At 38.2% G+C, this 15,538-nt stretch overlaps 1 protein-coding gene across 2 annotated transcripts in view; it reads right to left on the bottom strand.

Moving 5' to 3' along the window:
- The window catches only part of Erlec1 (endoplasmic reticulum lectin 1), a 46,516-nt gene that overhangs the window by 20,526 nt on the left and 10,452 nt on the right, over window positions 1-15,538 (bottom strand). For both annotated transcript variants that reach the window (XM_048427587.3, XM_087909228.1), the window contains exons 2-6: window positions 4,508-4,612; window positions 3,213-3,293; window positions 2,394-2,471; window positions 2,210-2,273; window positions 1,545-1,576 (exon numbers count right to left, since the gene is read on the bottom strand). In XM_048427587.3, coding sequence (XP_048283544.2) covers window positions 1,545-1,576; window positions 2,210-2,273; window positions 2,394-2,471; window positions 3,213-3,293; window positions 4,508-4,612 — 360 coding nt within the window. The remainder of the gene's footprint in view (window positions 1-1,544; window positions 1,577-2,209; window positions 2,274-2,393; window positions 2,472-3,212; window positions 3,294-4,507; window positions 4,613-15,538) is intronic.

The raw sequence follows: 15,538 nt of genomic DNA on the forward strand, positions 1-15,538 counted from the left end.
CAACAAATGAACTATGGGTATTTTCCTTTGTTTTAAAAAAAAAGAGGGAAATGGTGCAGGAGAATTATCTGTATTCTGTTAATCATGTATTTTAATAAAACGCTGATTGGCCAGGCAGAAAGTATAGGCGGGTCAACCAGACAGGAAGTAGAGGCGGGGCAATGAAAATAGAATAAGGCTAAGGAGGAGGAAGGTCCCTCCGCCATTCCTGTGCAGACCACCGAAGAGGCAGCATGTAACTTGCCCAGCTGAGAAAGGTACGGAGCCATGTGGCTAATATAGGTAAGGATAATGGGGTAATATAAGTTATAAGAGTTAACAAGAAGCCTGACCTAATGGGCCAATCAGTTTATACCTTATGGAGTCCTGTGTGTGATTTCTCTTTGGGATTTGCCGGATGTGGGGTACCGGGCGGGATGGAAACCCCAACAAGCTGGCCCCCTCATACTACAACTCTTAGCCTCTATTTTTAAAGCCCATATAGGCAAGTAGCTTGCTATTTACACATGCAATTTATCTGTTACATTCATAGGAGATGAGGAACAAGCACTAAAAATGTTCTTATTACCACTGTTTGTAATGCTTCATAGAAAGCACCAATGCTATGCACTATGATGGATTGGTATCATAGCGTTTCACAGACAAGTAATTAATATTATTCTTTTAGTAGTGGAGATTGAGTTTAGGGTGTTGCACATGCTAGACAGTGTTCTACTAGTGGGCTATATCTTCACTCTTCCTTGTTAATTTTTTGACATTACTTTATGTATTCATACTTTTATGTATTTGCATACATGTGCACATGTAGCTCTGTGTGTGAGTGTGTGTGTAAGTCAGAGAACAACTTTCAGGATCTAGTTCTCTCCTATCATGTGAAAGGCAGTTAGTTAGGCCAGGAAGTCCTTGAATTTGTGATTCTCCTGTCTCAGTCTCCCAAGAAGCTGGGATAACAGTCCTGGGTCAGCAGGATCAGCTGACAATTTATTTAGGTATTATTTTAAAAGTAAATAGAAGGATTACAGCATTATTTATTTTCTGAGACAGGGTCTTACTTGTGTATATAGCCCAGATGGCCTAGAACTAGGTATGTAGAGCAGGCTCACAGAGATTTGTCTGCTTCTGCCTCCTGAATGCTGGAATTAAAGGTGTAAGCTATCATCATGCTCAGTTGGCAATTATAGGCGGAGACTGCTTGTTCATTTCCCAACTGCTCAGACCCAAATAATCACACAGAAAACATATTAATTACAACAATGCTTGGCCTATTAGCTCAGGCTTCTTATTAACTAACACTTACATGTTAAATTAGCCCATTTTTATTCATCTGTGTATTGCTACAAGACTGTGGCCTACTACTAGTAGGCATCCTTCTCCTTTGGCAGCTACAGGGTGTCTCTCTGATTCTGCCACAGAAAAACCAGCTGTCATAAACTGTGAAGTTTATTTGATTCACTTCTTTGAGGCATTATAGAAAGAACATATGTCTAGCTTCTGTCACTTAGTCATACCTAACAATGATGTATGAAAATTAATATATCACTTGCCTCATTTAACTTTTCTTTTTCTTCTTCTTGTTCTGTGGAAGCAATGCAAGAAAAAGGTGAACATACAAAAAAAAATCACATCTATGATACAAATTAATCAGCTTTAACTTAACCTTAAACTTCTTTCTAAAGAAGATGAAACAGGTTTTTATCTCTTTGCTTTTTTAGGTGGGAGTTGCTGGGTACTGGAGGCAAGGTCTCATGTGCTAGGTGTTTAAACTCCCTCTTGTCAGGCCTGCCCTTCTATTTGAAAGTTAGTATTTGCAAAATGAGTGTCTATGAAAGACCCAAGTATGATTCCTGGGAATGACAAGAGAAAGGAGAGAACCAATTCCTAGCAGTTTTCCTCTGACTCTTTCGTGCATGCAGTGACACATGTACATACATTGAAGAAATAGCTGTAATAATAATAATGCATACAAAAGATAGTATCCAGGAAAATTTCTTTTTCCCTATCTTTCTTTTTCTTTTTTGGGGTCATTTCATGTTGCCTAAGTAGGCCTTGCTATGTAAAGAGAATGGCATTGAATCCCCGATTCTACTGCTTCTACCACCCAAATGCTAGGATCACAGTCTTGTACCACCACGCCTGGATTTAAACTTCAATTAGAACTTAAATGTTAAGCCAAAGCCCAGTAGTACTATCACCACTTTTAGAGACTAACCTTTTTCAGACAGCAGATTCTTAGCCAACATATTCCCAAGATAGTATTCATGAATATTTACTTTCTACATAAAAAAAAAATACAGTAAGTATTTTACAAACATATTTCTTTAGCTACAACTTAAAAACTATCAATATCATTATGAATTTCTTATTTCATGTTTTATATTTCAAGGAAAACATACTTGGCCAGTTTCTTTTTCTTCATGGTACTGTCGAATATGTTTCCCATGACATACTTCATAAGTCCAGTAAGATTCAATCTAAGAAAGACATATGTTTTTAAATACACAAAAGTCAAATAATCAATTGAATTTTACTTGAAATTTTTAGCAGCTGAGCAGATTTTCCCTCAAATCTGGAATAAATTTTTATGAAGTGACACAAAATGGCAAAACTTCTGAAGTGTATTTGGATTCTAATAATTGGCTCTGTATGAAGATTATGTGGCTGAAATAGAGCTATAATGTGTCTGCATGTGTAATAACTATCTGGCTTCTTTTCTACATAGTTTAAAAATAGCAATTAGCATTTTATGATTCTATCATATAAGAAAGCTTGCCTTCAAACTAAAAACATCCAAAGTATTCGTATAGTGCCTGACACTTTGATATCAGTGTACTATCTATTGCACATATAAGAATTTAAATGAAGGGGGCTGGAGAGATGGCTCAGTGGTTAAGAGCATTGCCTGCTCTTCCAAAGGCCCAGAGTTCAACCACATGGTGGCTCACAACCATCTGTAATGATGTCTGGTGCCCTCTTCTGGCCTGTAGGCATACAAGCAAACAGAATACTGTATACATTATATATATATATATATATATATATATATATATATATATATATATATATAAAGAATTTAAATGAAGATCATACTAGCAAGCACCAAGATTTGCACCTAACTTAAAATGTAACATACCACAATACAGCAGGATGAAAAGCCATTTTAAGGATCTACTGGCTACTAGACACTTACTTTCAAATGTACATAAAATACGTACTCTGTAGGAGCAACTGCTCTGTTTAAACAGTGGTTCCAAAAGCTCTCTTGGATTGGGGCCTTTGTAATCCTTTTCTTCTTCCTAAAAAAAACTGGAGTTTAACATACATTTTTTTTGAAACTTCATCCAACTCTGCTGTTTGATTATTAATTCATGGGTTAAATCACAAATGCTTGGAAATAAAAGAGAAAATAAGTCAACATCTTTAATAAGATCCTATGGTATGTCACTTCTTTCAAATGAACTGAAGTATAAAATATGAAGCCATAGAATAATCTTCCATAGTATTCATTTTTTAAAAAAAAAGGTTTTTAAGTATAAGTTTTCTAGACAATCTTTGTAAACTTATTTCAGAATTTTTGATTCCCTATAACCCCCCAAAATTCTAACTATGGAAGTTTTAGAATGGTTCTGTCGTGGAAAGGTGTTTTCAGATTCCTACATATTTTAATACTTCAGACTTGAACCACTGGTGTGGTTGTGTGGGTATATTTTGTTTCTAAGGCTTTAGAGCAGTATGGAACAGCTGCCTTGCATAGATTTCAACTGAACAAAACTTAAGAAAACCACCGACTTTACTGTTCCACTTTACAGACCATGAGAAATGGCTGAAATTCATTGAGTGGGGGAACTGAGTTTCAAGTCTGCCCAGGGACCCACAGCTAACTGTATCCTATACCTCAGCCTCCTGGCTCCTAGGCTGCTGTCCTTTCCATTTTACCATGCTGCCTCTCCTGTTTCATCTTGAAAGAAGTCATTGCCTTGAAGGATGGATAAGAGGCAGTTAGGGCATTTTAGGAGAGAGAAAAGGGCATGAGCTAAGGTCGTGAGAAAGCATAAGGTACCTAGAGAATTATTTATTATAAGAAATTCTTTATGAAAACACTATGTTTACATTGAAATACTATATTGTGCTTGAAAACCATCATTTGTATAAAGGAAAACAAACACAGTGTTAGCTTTTTATTCAAAACATTAATAACTAATCCCCTCCATTTTTTGTAATTTTAGACAAGGTCTCACAATGTAGGACAGGCTATCTTTAAACTCATGACAATCCTTTGGCCTCAGTCTCCTGAGTGCTGAGATTATAGGTTTGAACCACCACAACTAGTTGGCTGTTAATTTTTCTAAAATGAATCCCCAAATCAAAGAAAACAGAATAAGGGATTAATATATTTATGTTATAAGGTTATTGAGATTTTGTTACTCGATTTTAAGGTACATGACTATAGGGTTGTAAAGTATATATATTTGGTAAAAGGAATCAGCAATGTATGTATAAAAAAACGTACCTCATCCCCACTCGTCACAAGAGGAAGTATACATTTGTATTTTTCTTTATCTGGAGTTGTCATGATGACATAATTATCTTCTTTATACAAAACTCCAGTTGTAGGCTAGAAACAGAATAAAATGTACATTTTTTTCAGTTAAAGTGCATTACATTGAATAAATTCAGTACTAGTTAGAACAAAAGTTCCTCAAATCAATTTATTTTTTCAATGGAAAATTTGTTTTGTTTTCTTTTTGTATTCATTTTTAAAGACAGAGTTTCTCGGGGCTGGAGAGATGGCTCAGCGGTTAAGAGCACTGATTGTTCTTCCAGAGGTCCTGAGTCCAATTTCCAGCAACCACCTGGTGGCTCACAACCACCTGTAATAAGATCTGATGCCAACTTCTGCACTGCAGGGACACATGCAGGCAGAACATTGTATATATAATAATAATAAAAAAGACAGGGTTTCTCTGTGTTAACAGCCCTAGCTGTCCTAGAACTAGCTCTCTGTTAACCAGGCTGGCCTTGAACTCAGAGACCCGCCTGCCTCCTGAGTGCTGGGATTAAAGGAGTGTGCCACCACCACCCAGGTTCAACTGAAGATTTTTAAAGCATAGTTTCAGAGGCAGGCAAAATAGTATACACATTTTTAAATGTTAGAGTGGAGATGAACTGTATCCTGCTGTTCAACCTAAGAGGAAAAATAAAGTTTGGGATATAAAGAAAAACTAGTAATGTAATTGGTTAAAGTTAAAATTCTAATTAATAAGCATTATGAAGCTGCACTGTAAGATACACCTTTAAGCCTAGCACTTCAGAAGCACAGGCAGGTGGATTGTTTTAAGTTCAAGGCTACCCTGGTTTAGTGTTTTGTTGGTGATTTACATGTGTGCTCAGCATATGCCACTGAGCTATACTCCTAGCTTAAGAGACCAAGAATGCTCACAAAACTGAGTACCTATAACTTCTATCAGCAACCACCATCTATTCCTGACCATCCTTAGGACTTTACAAATGTCCTTTGAATTGTTTGGATGGGAACTAGAACATAGTGTAAAAAGCAGTTGTTTTCACGTATTTGAGGAATATATAAATTCCTTTAAAACGAATAGTTATCATGGGCCCTCTGTGCTGACATATCTCTTCTGAATATATATCAAGAAACAACACAATTCACTGTAAAGAGCCAGATAGTAAATGTTTTAGGCTTTATGGACATTATAGCCTGTTGTAACTCTGTCAGCCTAGCAATAAAGTACATGGACAGTATGTAAATAAATGGGCATGGTTATCAACAAAAGTATAAAAACATGTAGTCGGCCAGCATATATAGCAATAGTTCATTCTTGTTACATGTTGGTTTTCTTACTATACCTTAAGTTTTCTACACTATAAAAACAAATGCACAGTTCTCGCATGAACCAACATATTTCAAGCAAACATTTCAATTAATGTAACAGATGGCATTTTACTGAAAAGCAGCCTCTGCTCTCTGATACATATCTTATGGTAATTCAAGTCTCTTCACTTTTGTCATCTTTTAATGTTGCAAAACCACTGCCTGTTTGGACCTTACTAGTAAGGCAAGATCAATTTCTTGTTAAGTAAGTACATCTATCATTTTCTCTATTTAATAAAATTTTACTATACTCAAACCAATACTACTTGGAACCAAAGCAATCTTAAATATAAATGACAATTAGTGCAATGTTTTCCCAAGACAATGAAGGAAACAGGCAGTTTTAGCTCTTATAAGCCTGAGGAATAAGTTCCAGGCTTTCACAACAAAGTCTGTGAATACCCAAGTCCCTTAATGGCATGGGAACAAGACTCCTAGGACAGAGAGAGCTGGAGGAAACAAGCTCCACTGGGAGCAGAAGCCAGGAGCAAATCCAGTCCTGGGAGCCAAACCAGTCCTGGGACACTGGCAGATCAGGATTGAGCCAATGACCTGACTCAGAGTCTGCGATCTCCACTGGAACCGAAACCAGCTACCTAGGACAGAGAGAACAAGCTCCAAAAGGAGGAGAAGCCAGGAGCAAAACCAATCCCAGGACACAGGCACATCAAGATTGAGCCAGTGACCAGATCAAGTCAACGATCTCCACTGGAGCAGATACAGGGGAGTAACCGCTGAGTCAGAGACTGCCAAGGGTCAGAACGTGAATCCGGACCTTCAAGGGAGTGGACCTAGGCCAATACCCTATGGGTCTGGGCTAGAGTCTAGGACTTGCCAGGAACTAGGCCTGAGCCAGGACCTCTGTCAGCCTGGGCATGAGTGAATCTGGGTCCTCTGAGGGAATAGGCAGGAACCAGAGATCTCAGAGGGGCCAGGCGCTAGTCTGGGACCTCAGAGAGAGAGAGTAGACCTGAGTCAGGACCTCTGTGGGTTCGGGCATTGGTTTGGGACATCAAAGGGAAGAGGCAGGAACCTGTAACCCCTGCGGGTCCGAGCATGAGTCTGGGACCTCTGAGGAAGTAAGCAGGTCCTCTGCGGGTTCCAGTGTAAGATTTTAGACAATTCTGAAGCCATTTCTGACAATTCCAAACCCTGTCAGCCTCCATGCCTTAGTGCTTCCCCTCCTCCCCTGGGAACCAAGGACCTAACAGCTACACATGCACCCATACTCAGTTCCTGAACAATTATCCATACACGTATGTTTTGACCCAGTCCCCTGGGAAACGGGGTCAAAATGACCTCTTACCTCATCTGATCTGACAATAGTTCTTCAGTCAATTATTGGTATTAGCCCTTTTCGAATAAGCCAATCATAATGGTCAAGGAACAACCCCTCTTGTTTCTATGGAGCCTTCTCCTTTAAAAGTAGACTGTACCAGCTATTCGAGGTCTCTTGGCTTCCCGAATGCTGAGGGACCCTGTCATGACAGAATTAATAAAATCCTCATGCTTTTGCATCGACTGTGGTATATGAGGTGGTCTCTGGGGGCGACTCCTTCTTGGTTTGGACACTAGAGTCCAACACCGGCGCACCTGAGCCTGGGACCACTGAGGCAGTAGGCAGGAACCAGAAACCTTTCCAGGTCTAACTCCAACAAGGGACTTCTGCAGGAGGGAAGCCAGACCAGAATTTACAGATACAGTTCAAAGCCAGTAACCTAAGCCAAAGTGGCCCTGAGGCAAGAACTCTACCTTGGGCAATAAATTACACAGGAGTGGGACTGATGGAGCCACCTAGGGCATAGAGGGCCTGAGAAACAAGCTCCACCAGGAGCAGAAGCCAGGTGCAAACCCAGTCCTGGGACATAGGCAGATCAGGACTGAGCCAGCGACCAGATCCAGAGGCAGCTATTTCCACTGGAACAGGTCCAGCTCCAAGCCAGGGACTTCTGCAGGAGGAGATCTAGACCAGGATTTACAGAAACAGAACAAAGCCAGCAGCCTAGGCCAAAGCAGGCCTGAGACAGCAAACTCCAAGGGAGCAGAGCCAAGCACAGGAGCACTGAGCTATCTCCAGGAACAGTAATAACCAATGGGGTAACTAGAACTGTGACACTGACTGTACCATGAGGAACAACTATCTGAGCTTTGGATTCACTGGCACCTAGAAGATTAATCAACAGAATCTCAGACAGCGCCCCAACCATACCTATTAGAGGAAAAGATGAGTAGAAAAGGTAAGATCACATGATATACCACAAAGAGCAGCACAAGACCAGTAAAACTTAAAGACCCTACAACAGCAAGACCTGAACAACCAAATATGGATGAACCAAAAGAAAATGATCTAAAAAATAAACTCAAGAGAATGTTTGAAATTCTTAAAGATGAAATGAGAAATTACCTTAAAGAAATGGAGGAAAAACAAACAAAAAATTGGAAGATATCAGCAAATCACTTAAAGAAAACCAAGGAAAAGAACTCAAACATATAAAAGAAACTATTCCGGACTTGAAAACCGAGATAGAAAAAATAAAGAAAACACAAGCCAAAAGAATTATAGAAACAGCAATCATGAGAAAAAGATCAGGAACCACAAACACAAGCATAAACAACAGAATTCAAGTAATGGAAGAAAGAATTTCAAGCACTGAAGATACAATAGAGGAAATAGACTCATCAGTTAGAGAAAACATTAAATCTAACAAAAGCTTGACCCAAAATATCCATGAAATAGGCGACACCATAAAAAGGCCAAATCTTAGAATAATAAATATAGAAGAAGGCACAGAAAATTTATTTAACAAAATCACAGAAGAAAACTTTCCCTACCTAAAGAAAGATATGGCTATGAAGATACAAGAAGCTTACAGAACACCAAATAGACTGGATCAAAAAAAAAAAAAAGATCTCTCGCCACATAATAATCAAAACACTAAACATAGAGAGTAAAGAAAGAATATTAACAGCTACAAAGGAAGAAGGCCAAGTAACATATAAAAGTAGACCTATCAGAATTACACCTGACTTCTCATTGGAGACAACGAAAGCCAGAAGGTCATGGTTAAGCATTATGCAGACATTAAGAGAGACCACGGATGCCAGCACACACTACTATACCCAGCAAAACTGTCAATCACCATAGAAGGACAAAGCAAGATATTCTATGACAAATCTAAATTTCACCTATACCTAGCCACTGACCCAGCCCTACACAAAATACTAAAAGGAAAACTCCAACCCAAGGAAGATGGCTACACCAACAAAAACACACACAATTGATGATCTCATTACAGCAAATCCTGAAGAAGAAAAAATGCACAAATTAACAACACCAACGATGAAAACTAAATTAACAGGAGATAGCAATCACTGATCATTAATATCCCTTAATGTAAATGGACTCAACTCACCTATAAAAAGGCACAGGCTAACAGACTGGATACGAAAACAAAATCCATCCTTGTTCTGCATACAAAAAACACATCTCAACCTCAGAGTAAAGGGTTGGGAAAAAATAGACCAATCAAATGGATCTAAGAATCAAGCGGGTGTAGCTATCCTAATATCTAATAAAATAGACTTCAAGCTAAAATCAGTCAAAAGAGACAAAGAAGGTCATTTCATATTAGTCACAGGAAAAAATCTACCAGGAGGAAATTTTAATATTGAACATCTATGCGCCAAATACAAGGGCACCCTCATATGTCAAAGAAACACTTCTAGAGCTTAAATCATATATTAAACCCCACACACTAATAGTGGGAGAATTCAACACTCCCTCTCACCACTGGACAGGTCAATCAGACAAAAAATGAACAGAGAAATAAGAGAACTAACAGATGTTATGACTCAAATGGACTTAACAGACATCTATAGAATATTCCATTCAAACAGAAAAGAATATACCCTCTTCTCAGCACCTCATGGAACCTTCTCAAAAATTGACTACATGTTCATTAACAAACATTAACAAATACAAAAAATACTGAAATAGCCCAATGTACTGTATCAGATCATCATGGTTTAAAACTAGAAGTCAATAGCAATACTAATTCCAGAAAACCTACAAACACATGGAAATTAAACAATGCTCACCTGAATCACCAATGGGTCAAGGAAGAAATAAAGGGGGAAATTAAAGACTTCCTAAACTTCAATGAAAATGACTACACAGCATACCCAAATTTATGGGACACAATGAAAGCAGTGGTAAGAGGAAAGTTCATAGCACTAAATGCCTACATAAAGAAGCTTGAAAAATCTCACACTAGTGAAGAGCTGGTTCTTCGAGAAAAATCAACAAAACAGACAAACCTTTATCCAAACTAATGGAAAGGCAGAGAGAGAATACCCAAATTTACAAAATCAGAAATGAAAAGGGGAACATAACAACAGACACGGAAGAAATACAGAGAATCATTAGGTCCTATTTCGAAAACCTGTACTCCACAAAATTGGGAAAATTAAAGGAAATGGACACTTTTCTGAATAAATATCACTTACCAAAATTAAATCAAGACCAGATAAGCAAATTAAATCTCCCAACCAAAAAAAAAAAGCCCAGTACCAGATGGTTTCAGCTCAGAATTCTACAAGACTTTTAAAGAAGAACTAATACCAATACTCTTCAAATTATTCCACACAATCAAAAGAGAAGGAACACTGCCAAACTCTTTTTATGAGGCTACAATTACCATGATACCCAAACCACAGAAAGACATTACTAAGAAAAAGAATCACAGACCAATCTCACTCATGAACATTGATGCAAAATACTAAATAAAATATTGGCAAACAGAATCCAAGAACATATCAGAACCATCATCCACCATGATCAAGTCGGCTTCATCCCACAGATGCAAGGATGGTTCAACGTATGAAAATCTGTCAACGTAATCCACCATAGAAAAAAGCTGAAAACTAAAAATCATATGATCATCTTATTAGATGCCGAAAAAGCTTTTTGACAAAATACAACATCCCTTCATTTTAAAGGTCTTGGAGAGAGCAGGGATACAAGGAATATACCTAAACATAATTAAGGCAATATACAGCAAGTTAACAGCCAGCATCAACCTAAATGGAGAGAAACTCCCAGTGATTCTACTGAAATCAGGAATGAGACCAGGTTGTCCACTCCTCTCCATATCTATTCAATATAGTTCTTGAGATTTTAGCTAGAGCAATGAGAGACCAAAAGGAGATCAAGGGGATACAAATTGGAAAAAAAGAAGTCAAACTCTCACTGCTTGCTGATGATATGATAGTTTACATAAGTGATCCCCAAAATTCAAAATTCTATCAAGGAACTTCTACAACTCATAAACACTTTCAGCAATGTAGCAGGATACAAGATTTACTAAAACAAAACAAAACAAAAAAACAGTAGCCCGCCTGTACACAGATGATAAAAGGGCTGGGGAAGAAATCAGAGCATCAACACTCTTCACAATAGCCACAAGTAGCATAAATATCTCGGAGTAACTCTAACCAAAACAAGTGGAAGACTTGTATGACAAGAACTTTAAATATTTGAGGAAAGAAATTGAAGAAGACACCAGAAAGTGGAAAGATCTCCCATGCTCTTGGGTAGGGCAGAATTAACATAGTAAAAATGACAATCTTACCACAAGCAATCTACAGATTCAACGCAATGCCCATCAAAAACTCAGCAGAATCTTCAACAATCTTGAAAGAACCGTACTCAACTTCGTATGGAGAAGCAAAAACAAACAAACAAAAACCAAAAAAACCCAAACAAACAAACAAAAACACCCCAGGATAGCCAAAACAATCCTGTATAATAAAAGAAGTTCTGGAGGCATTATAGTCCCTGACTTCAAACTCTACTACAGAGCTACAGTACTGAAAACAGCCTTGTATTGGCATAAGGACTGGAGGATCAATGGAACTGAATAGAAGACCTGTATATCAATCCACACATCTTCTAATTTCTGATTTCTAACAAAGAAGCAAAAAATATCAAATGGGAAAAAAAGCATATTTAACAAGTTGTGCTGGCATAACTGGATATCAACATGTAAAAAAATGAAAATAAACCCATATCTAACACCATGCACAAAACTCAAATCCAAATGGATCAAAGACCTCAACATAAAGCGAGCCACATTGAACTTTATAGAAGAGAAAGTGGGAAGTACACTTTAGCGCACTGGCACAGGGAACTACTTCCTAAATAGAACCTCAGCAGCACAGACACTGAGAAAAACAATTAACAAATGGGACCTCCAGAAACTGAAAAGCTTCTGTAAAGCAAAGGACATGGTCAACAAGACAAAACGACAGCCTACAGAATGGGAAAAGATATTCACTAACCCCACATCAGACAGAGGTCTGATCTCCAAAATTTATAAAGAGCTCAAGAAATTGGACACCAAAAGATCACATAATCCAATAAAAAAAATAGAGTACAGACCTAAACAAAGAAGTCTCAACAGAGGAATCTAAAATGGCTGAAAGATACTTAAGGAAATGTTCAATATCCTTAGTCATCAGAAATGCAAATCAAAACAACCCTGAGATTTCATCTCAGAGTGGGCAAGATGACAACTTATGTTGGAGAGGTTGTGGGGTAAAGGAAACACTCCTGCATTGCTGGTGGGAATGCAAGCTGATACAGCCCCTTTAGATGTCAGTGTGGCGATTTCTCAGAAAATTAGGAAACAACTTTCCTCAAGACCCAGTAATACCACTTTTGGGTATATATATATCCAAAGGATGCTCAATTGTGCCACAAGGACATGTGCTCAACTATGTTCATAGCACATTGTTTGTCATAGCCAGAACTTGGAAACAACCTTAATGCCCCTTCACAAAAGAATGGATAAGGAAAATGTGGTACATTTACACAATGGAGTACTACACAGCAGAAAAAATAATGACATCTTGAATTTTGCAGGAAAATGGATGGAGCTAGAAAACATTATTTTGAGTGAGGTAACCCAGATACAGAAAGACAATTATCATATGTACTCACTCATAGGTGGTTTTTAAACACAAAGCAAAGAAAACTAGCCTACAAACCACAATCCCAGAGAATTTAGACAACAATGCCGACACTATGAGAGGCTTACATAGATCTAATCTACATGGGAAGTAGAAAGTATCAAAAGACAAGATCTCCTGAGTAAATTGGGAGCATGAGGACCTTGGGGAAGGATTGAAGGGGGAAGGGGAAAGACAGGGAGGGGAACAGAGAAAAATGTAGAGCTCAATAAATAACAATAAAAAATGTATATTAAAAAAGAAATGGCACGGATCTGCATATAACCAAAGCAGTAGCCTCCCTTTTATTTTAAATCATATCTAGTTAATTTTCAACACTAATACAATGTAAATGTTTAACTACATATTATACTGGTTTTCTTTCTAAGGAATGAGAAGAAAAGGTCTGTATGCATTCCATTTAGATTCAATTGTTTCCTTCTGATTTTTGCTGGTTTTGACAAGTATAGTGGTATAATATTTGTGTTTTATTACATAAAGCTTGCCTGAAGACTACAATGCAAAGCAGTTATGCTAGTCAGCCTTACAGGCCAGGCAGTGATGGCACACACCTTTAATCCAGCAGCCACACTAGTTAGCCATAGAGGCCAGGAAGAGGTGGTGCACGCCTTTAACCCCAGCACTAGAGAGAAATATAAGATGGGGGGAGACAGGTCTCACTGTCAGTCTCAGTCTGAGTATTCATGGAGGCCGAATCACCCATTTTGGTCTGAGGTAGAGATAAGAATCAGTGGCTGGCCATTCTGCATTTCTGATCTTCAGTTTAAATCCCAGTATCTGGCCGGGCAGTGGTGGCACACGCCTCTAATCCCATCACTTGGGAGGCAGAGGCAGGCAGATCTCTGTGAGTTCGAGGCCAGTCTGGTCTACAAGAGTTAGTTCCAGGACAAGCTCCAAAGCCAGAGAAACTCTGTCTGGAAAAATCAATCAATCAATCCCAGTATCTCTGGGGTTTTTATTATTTGTACTACATTTGGCAGCCAACTTTTGGGGCACAAATTCATAAAAAAGCCATTTGCCTTTGGCTTTACAGCCACCAGCATAGGCCAGAGCTACACACGGCTGAACTCCCTGCCCTAATGTCTAGGTTTTCCTTTCTTTTCTCCTGGTGGGTTTTTCTTGAAGCCCCTTCTCAAGCTGTTGTCAAACTAAGTAGCTGACTTGAAACCCAGTCAGGCTTTTACTGTTCTACATAGCAGCAATAAGCCTCACATCTTCATCAACATCAAAGGCAGATTTGGTGAAAAAAAACTGGGAATTCTTAAAGGAAGGAATTAGTTAAAACAGAGTATTTTTCCACATTAAAAAACAAAAAAACACTATTGCAATAGAGGGGTTTGGGTCTCTGTATAATATGCTGTACAGTTTGAAAATGGAACAATTAAATGAGAGAATAACTAATTTAGATGCTGTTTACATAATGCCAATTGTAAACATCAGCTCTATCATTTCAGTTTCATCACTAAAAAGGTTGGTTAATCTTAGTGCTATGATACAAGTTTTAGAAAAACTTAATAAAACAGATCTCAGATACACCCAAATCCAGACAGAGGAATTTAATGGAGAATCAATTTTAGTGTTGCATTATAAGAACAGAGAGGAACAGACTAAGGTTTTCAAACAACTAAACTTAATATATTCAAGTAACCTTACAGGAACTGCTAAATGATAGCAGCTCTGTTACAGCTAACTGGACTCCTGTTAGATTTAAGGAGATTCAAGGAAGCAACAGCTCCATATAGCGCTCACCTTTTGTGAAGCAAATGTTAAACTCACAGTCAGTTTGTAATAGAACTATCCCTAAATACTGGATAGACTTAGTTAACGTTGTTTTAGATCCTGGTCCACAATTACAATGGAGTACCTGGTTCAGAGAACAGGCTAAGACTATGGAACAACAGAGGAAAGCTAGAGGTATGGAAATCTCCCAAGATCAAATTCTTGAAGGAGATTATGCTACTATAGAAAGACAATCTTTATGTGATGGTCATACCCTGGCCGTATGCCATGCAGCAGCTTTGACTGCTTGGGGGGGAGGGCAGAATTAAAGAAGTAGGAAAGAAGATTAAATTATTTACTAAACCGTCACAGATTTCTTACAAAGACTGACATCAGTAATGAATAGAATGGTACCAAATTCAGAAGCTAGACAAGTAATAATTGAATTTCTGGCTTTTGAAAATGTTAATCCTCAATGCAAAAGGATAATTAGGTCATTAAAGGCAAGATCAACTACCCTTGAAGGATTGGATCTGAGATACAATCAATATAGAATCTTATGCCCATGATGATACTTGGATAGGAGAGGTGATTTCTAGAGGTTTGAAGAAAAATTCAAATGTCAAGTGTTTCAACTGTGGCAAACAAGGTCACCTTAAAAGGAATACTCTTATAAACAGGGCATTCATAGAAACAATGTTTTTTTCTAAGAAAAATCCATTCAGAACGCTGCTCCCTTCTGGTTTATGCAGAGGGTGTGGCAAAGGAAGGCGTTGGACTAATGAATGTAGCTCAACAAGGGGTATTCAAGGTGATCCTTTGCCATCAGGAAAACTTGTTGAGAGACTTCTCACAGGCCGCAATGTCAAATCTGGTTTACTCGTTTTCTGTAACTGTAGA

The sequence above is a fragment of the Myodes glareolus genome, chromosome 8, assembly GCF_982192425.1.
Source record: "Myodes glareolus chromosome 8, mMyoGla1.1, whole genome shotgun sequence".
NCBI lineage: Eukaryota > Metazoa > Chordata > Mammalia > Rodentia > Cricetidae > Myodes > Myodes glareolus.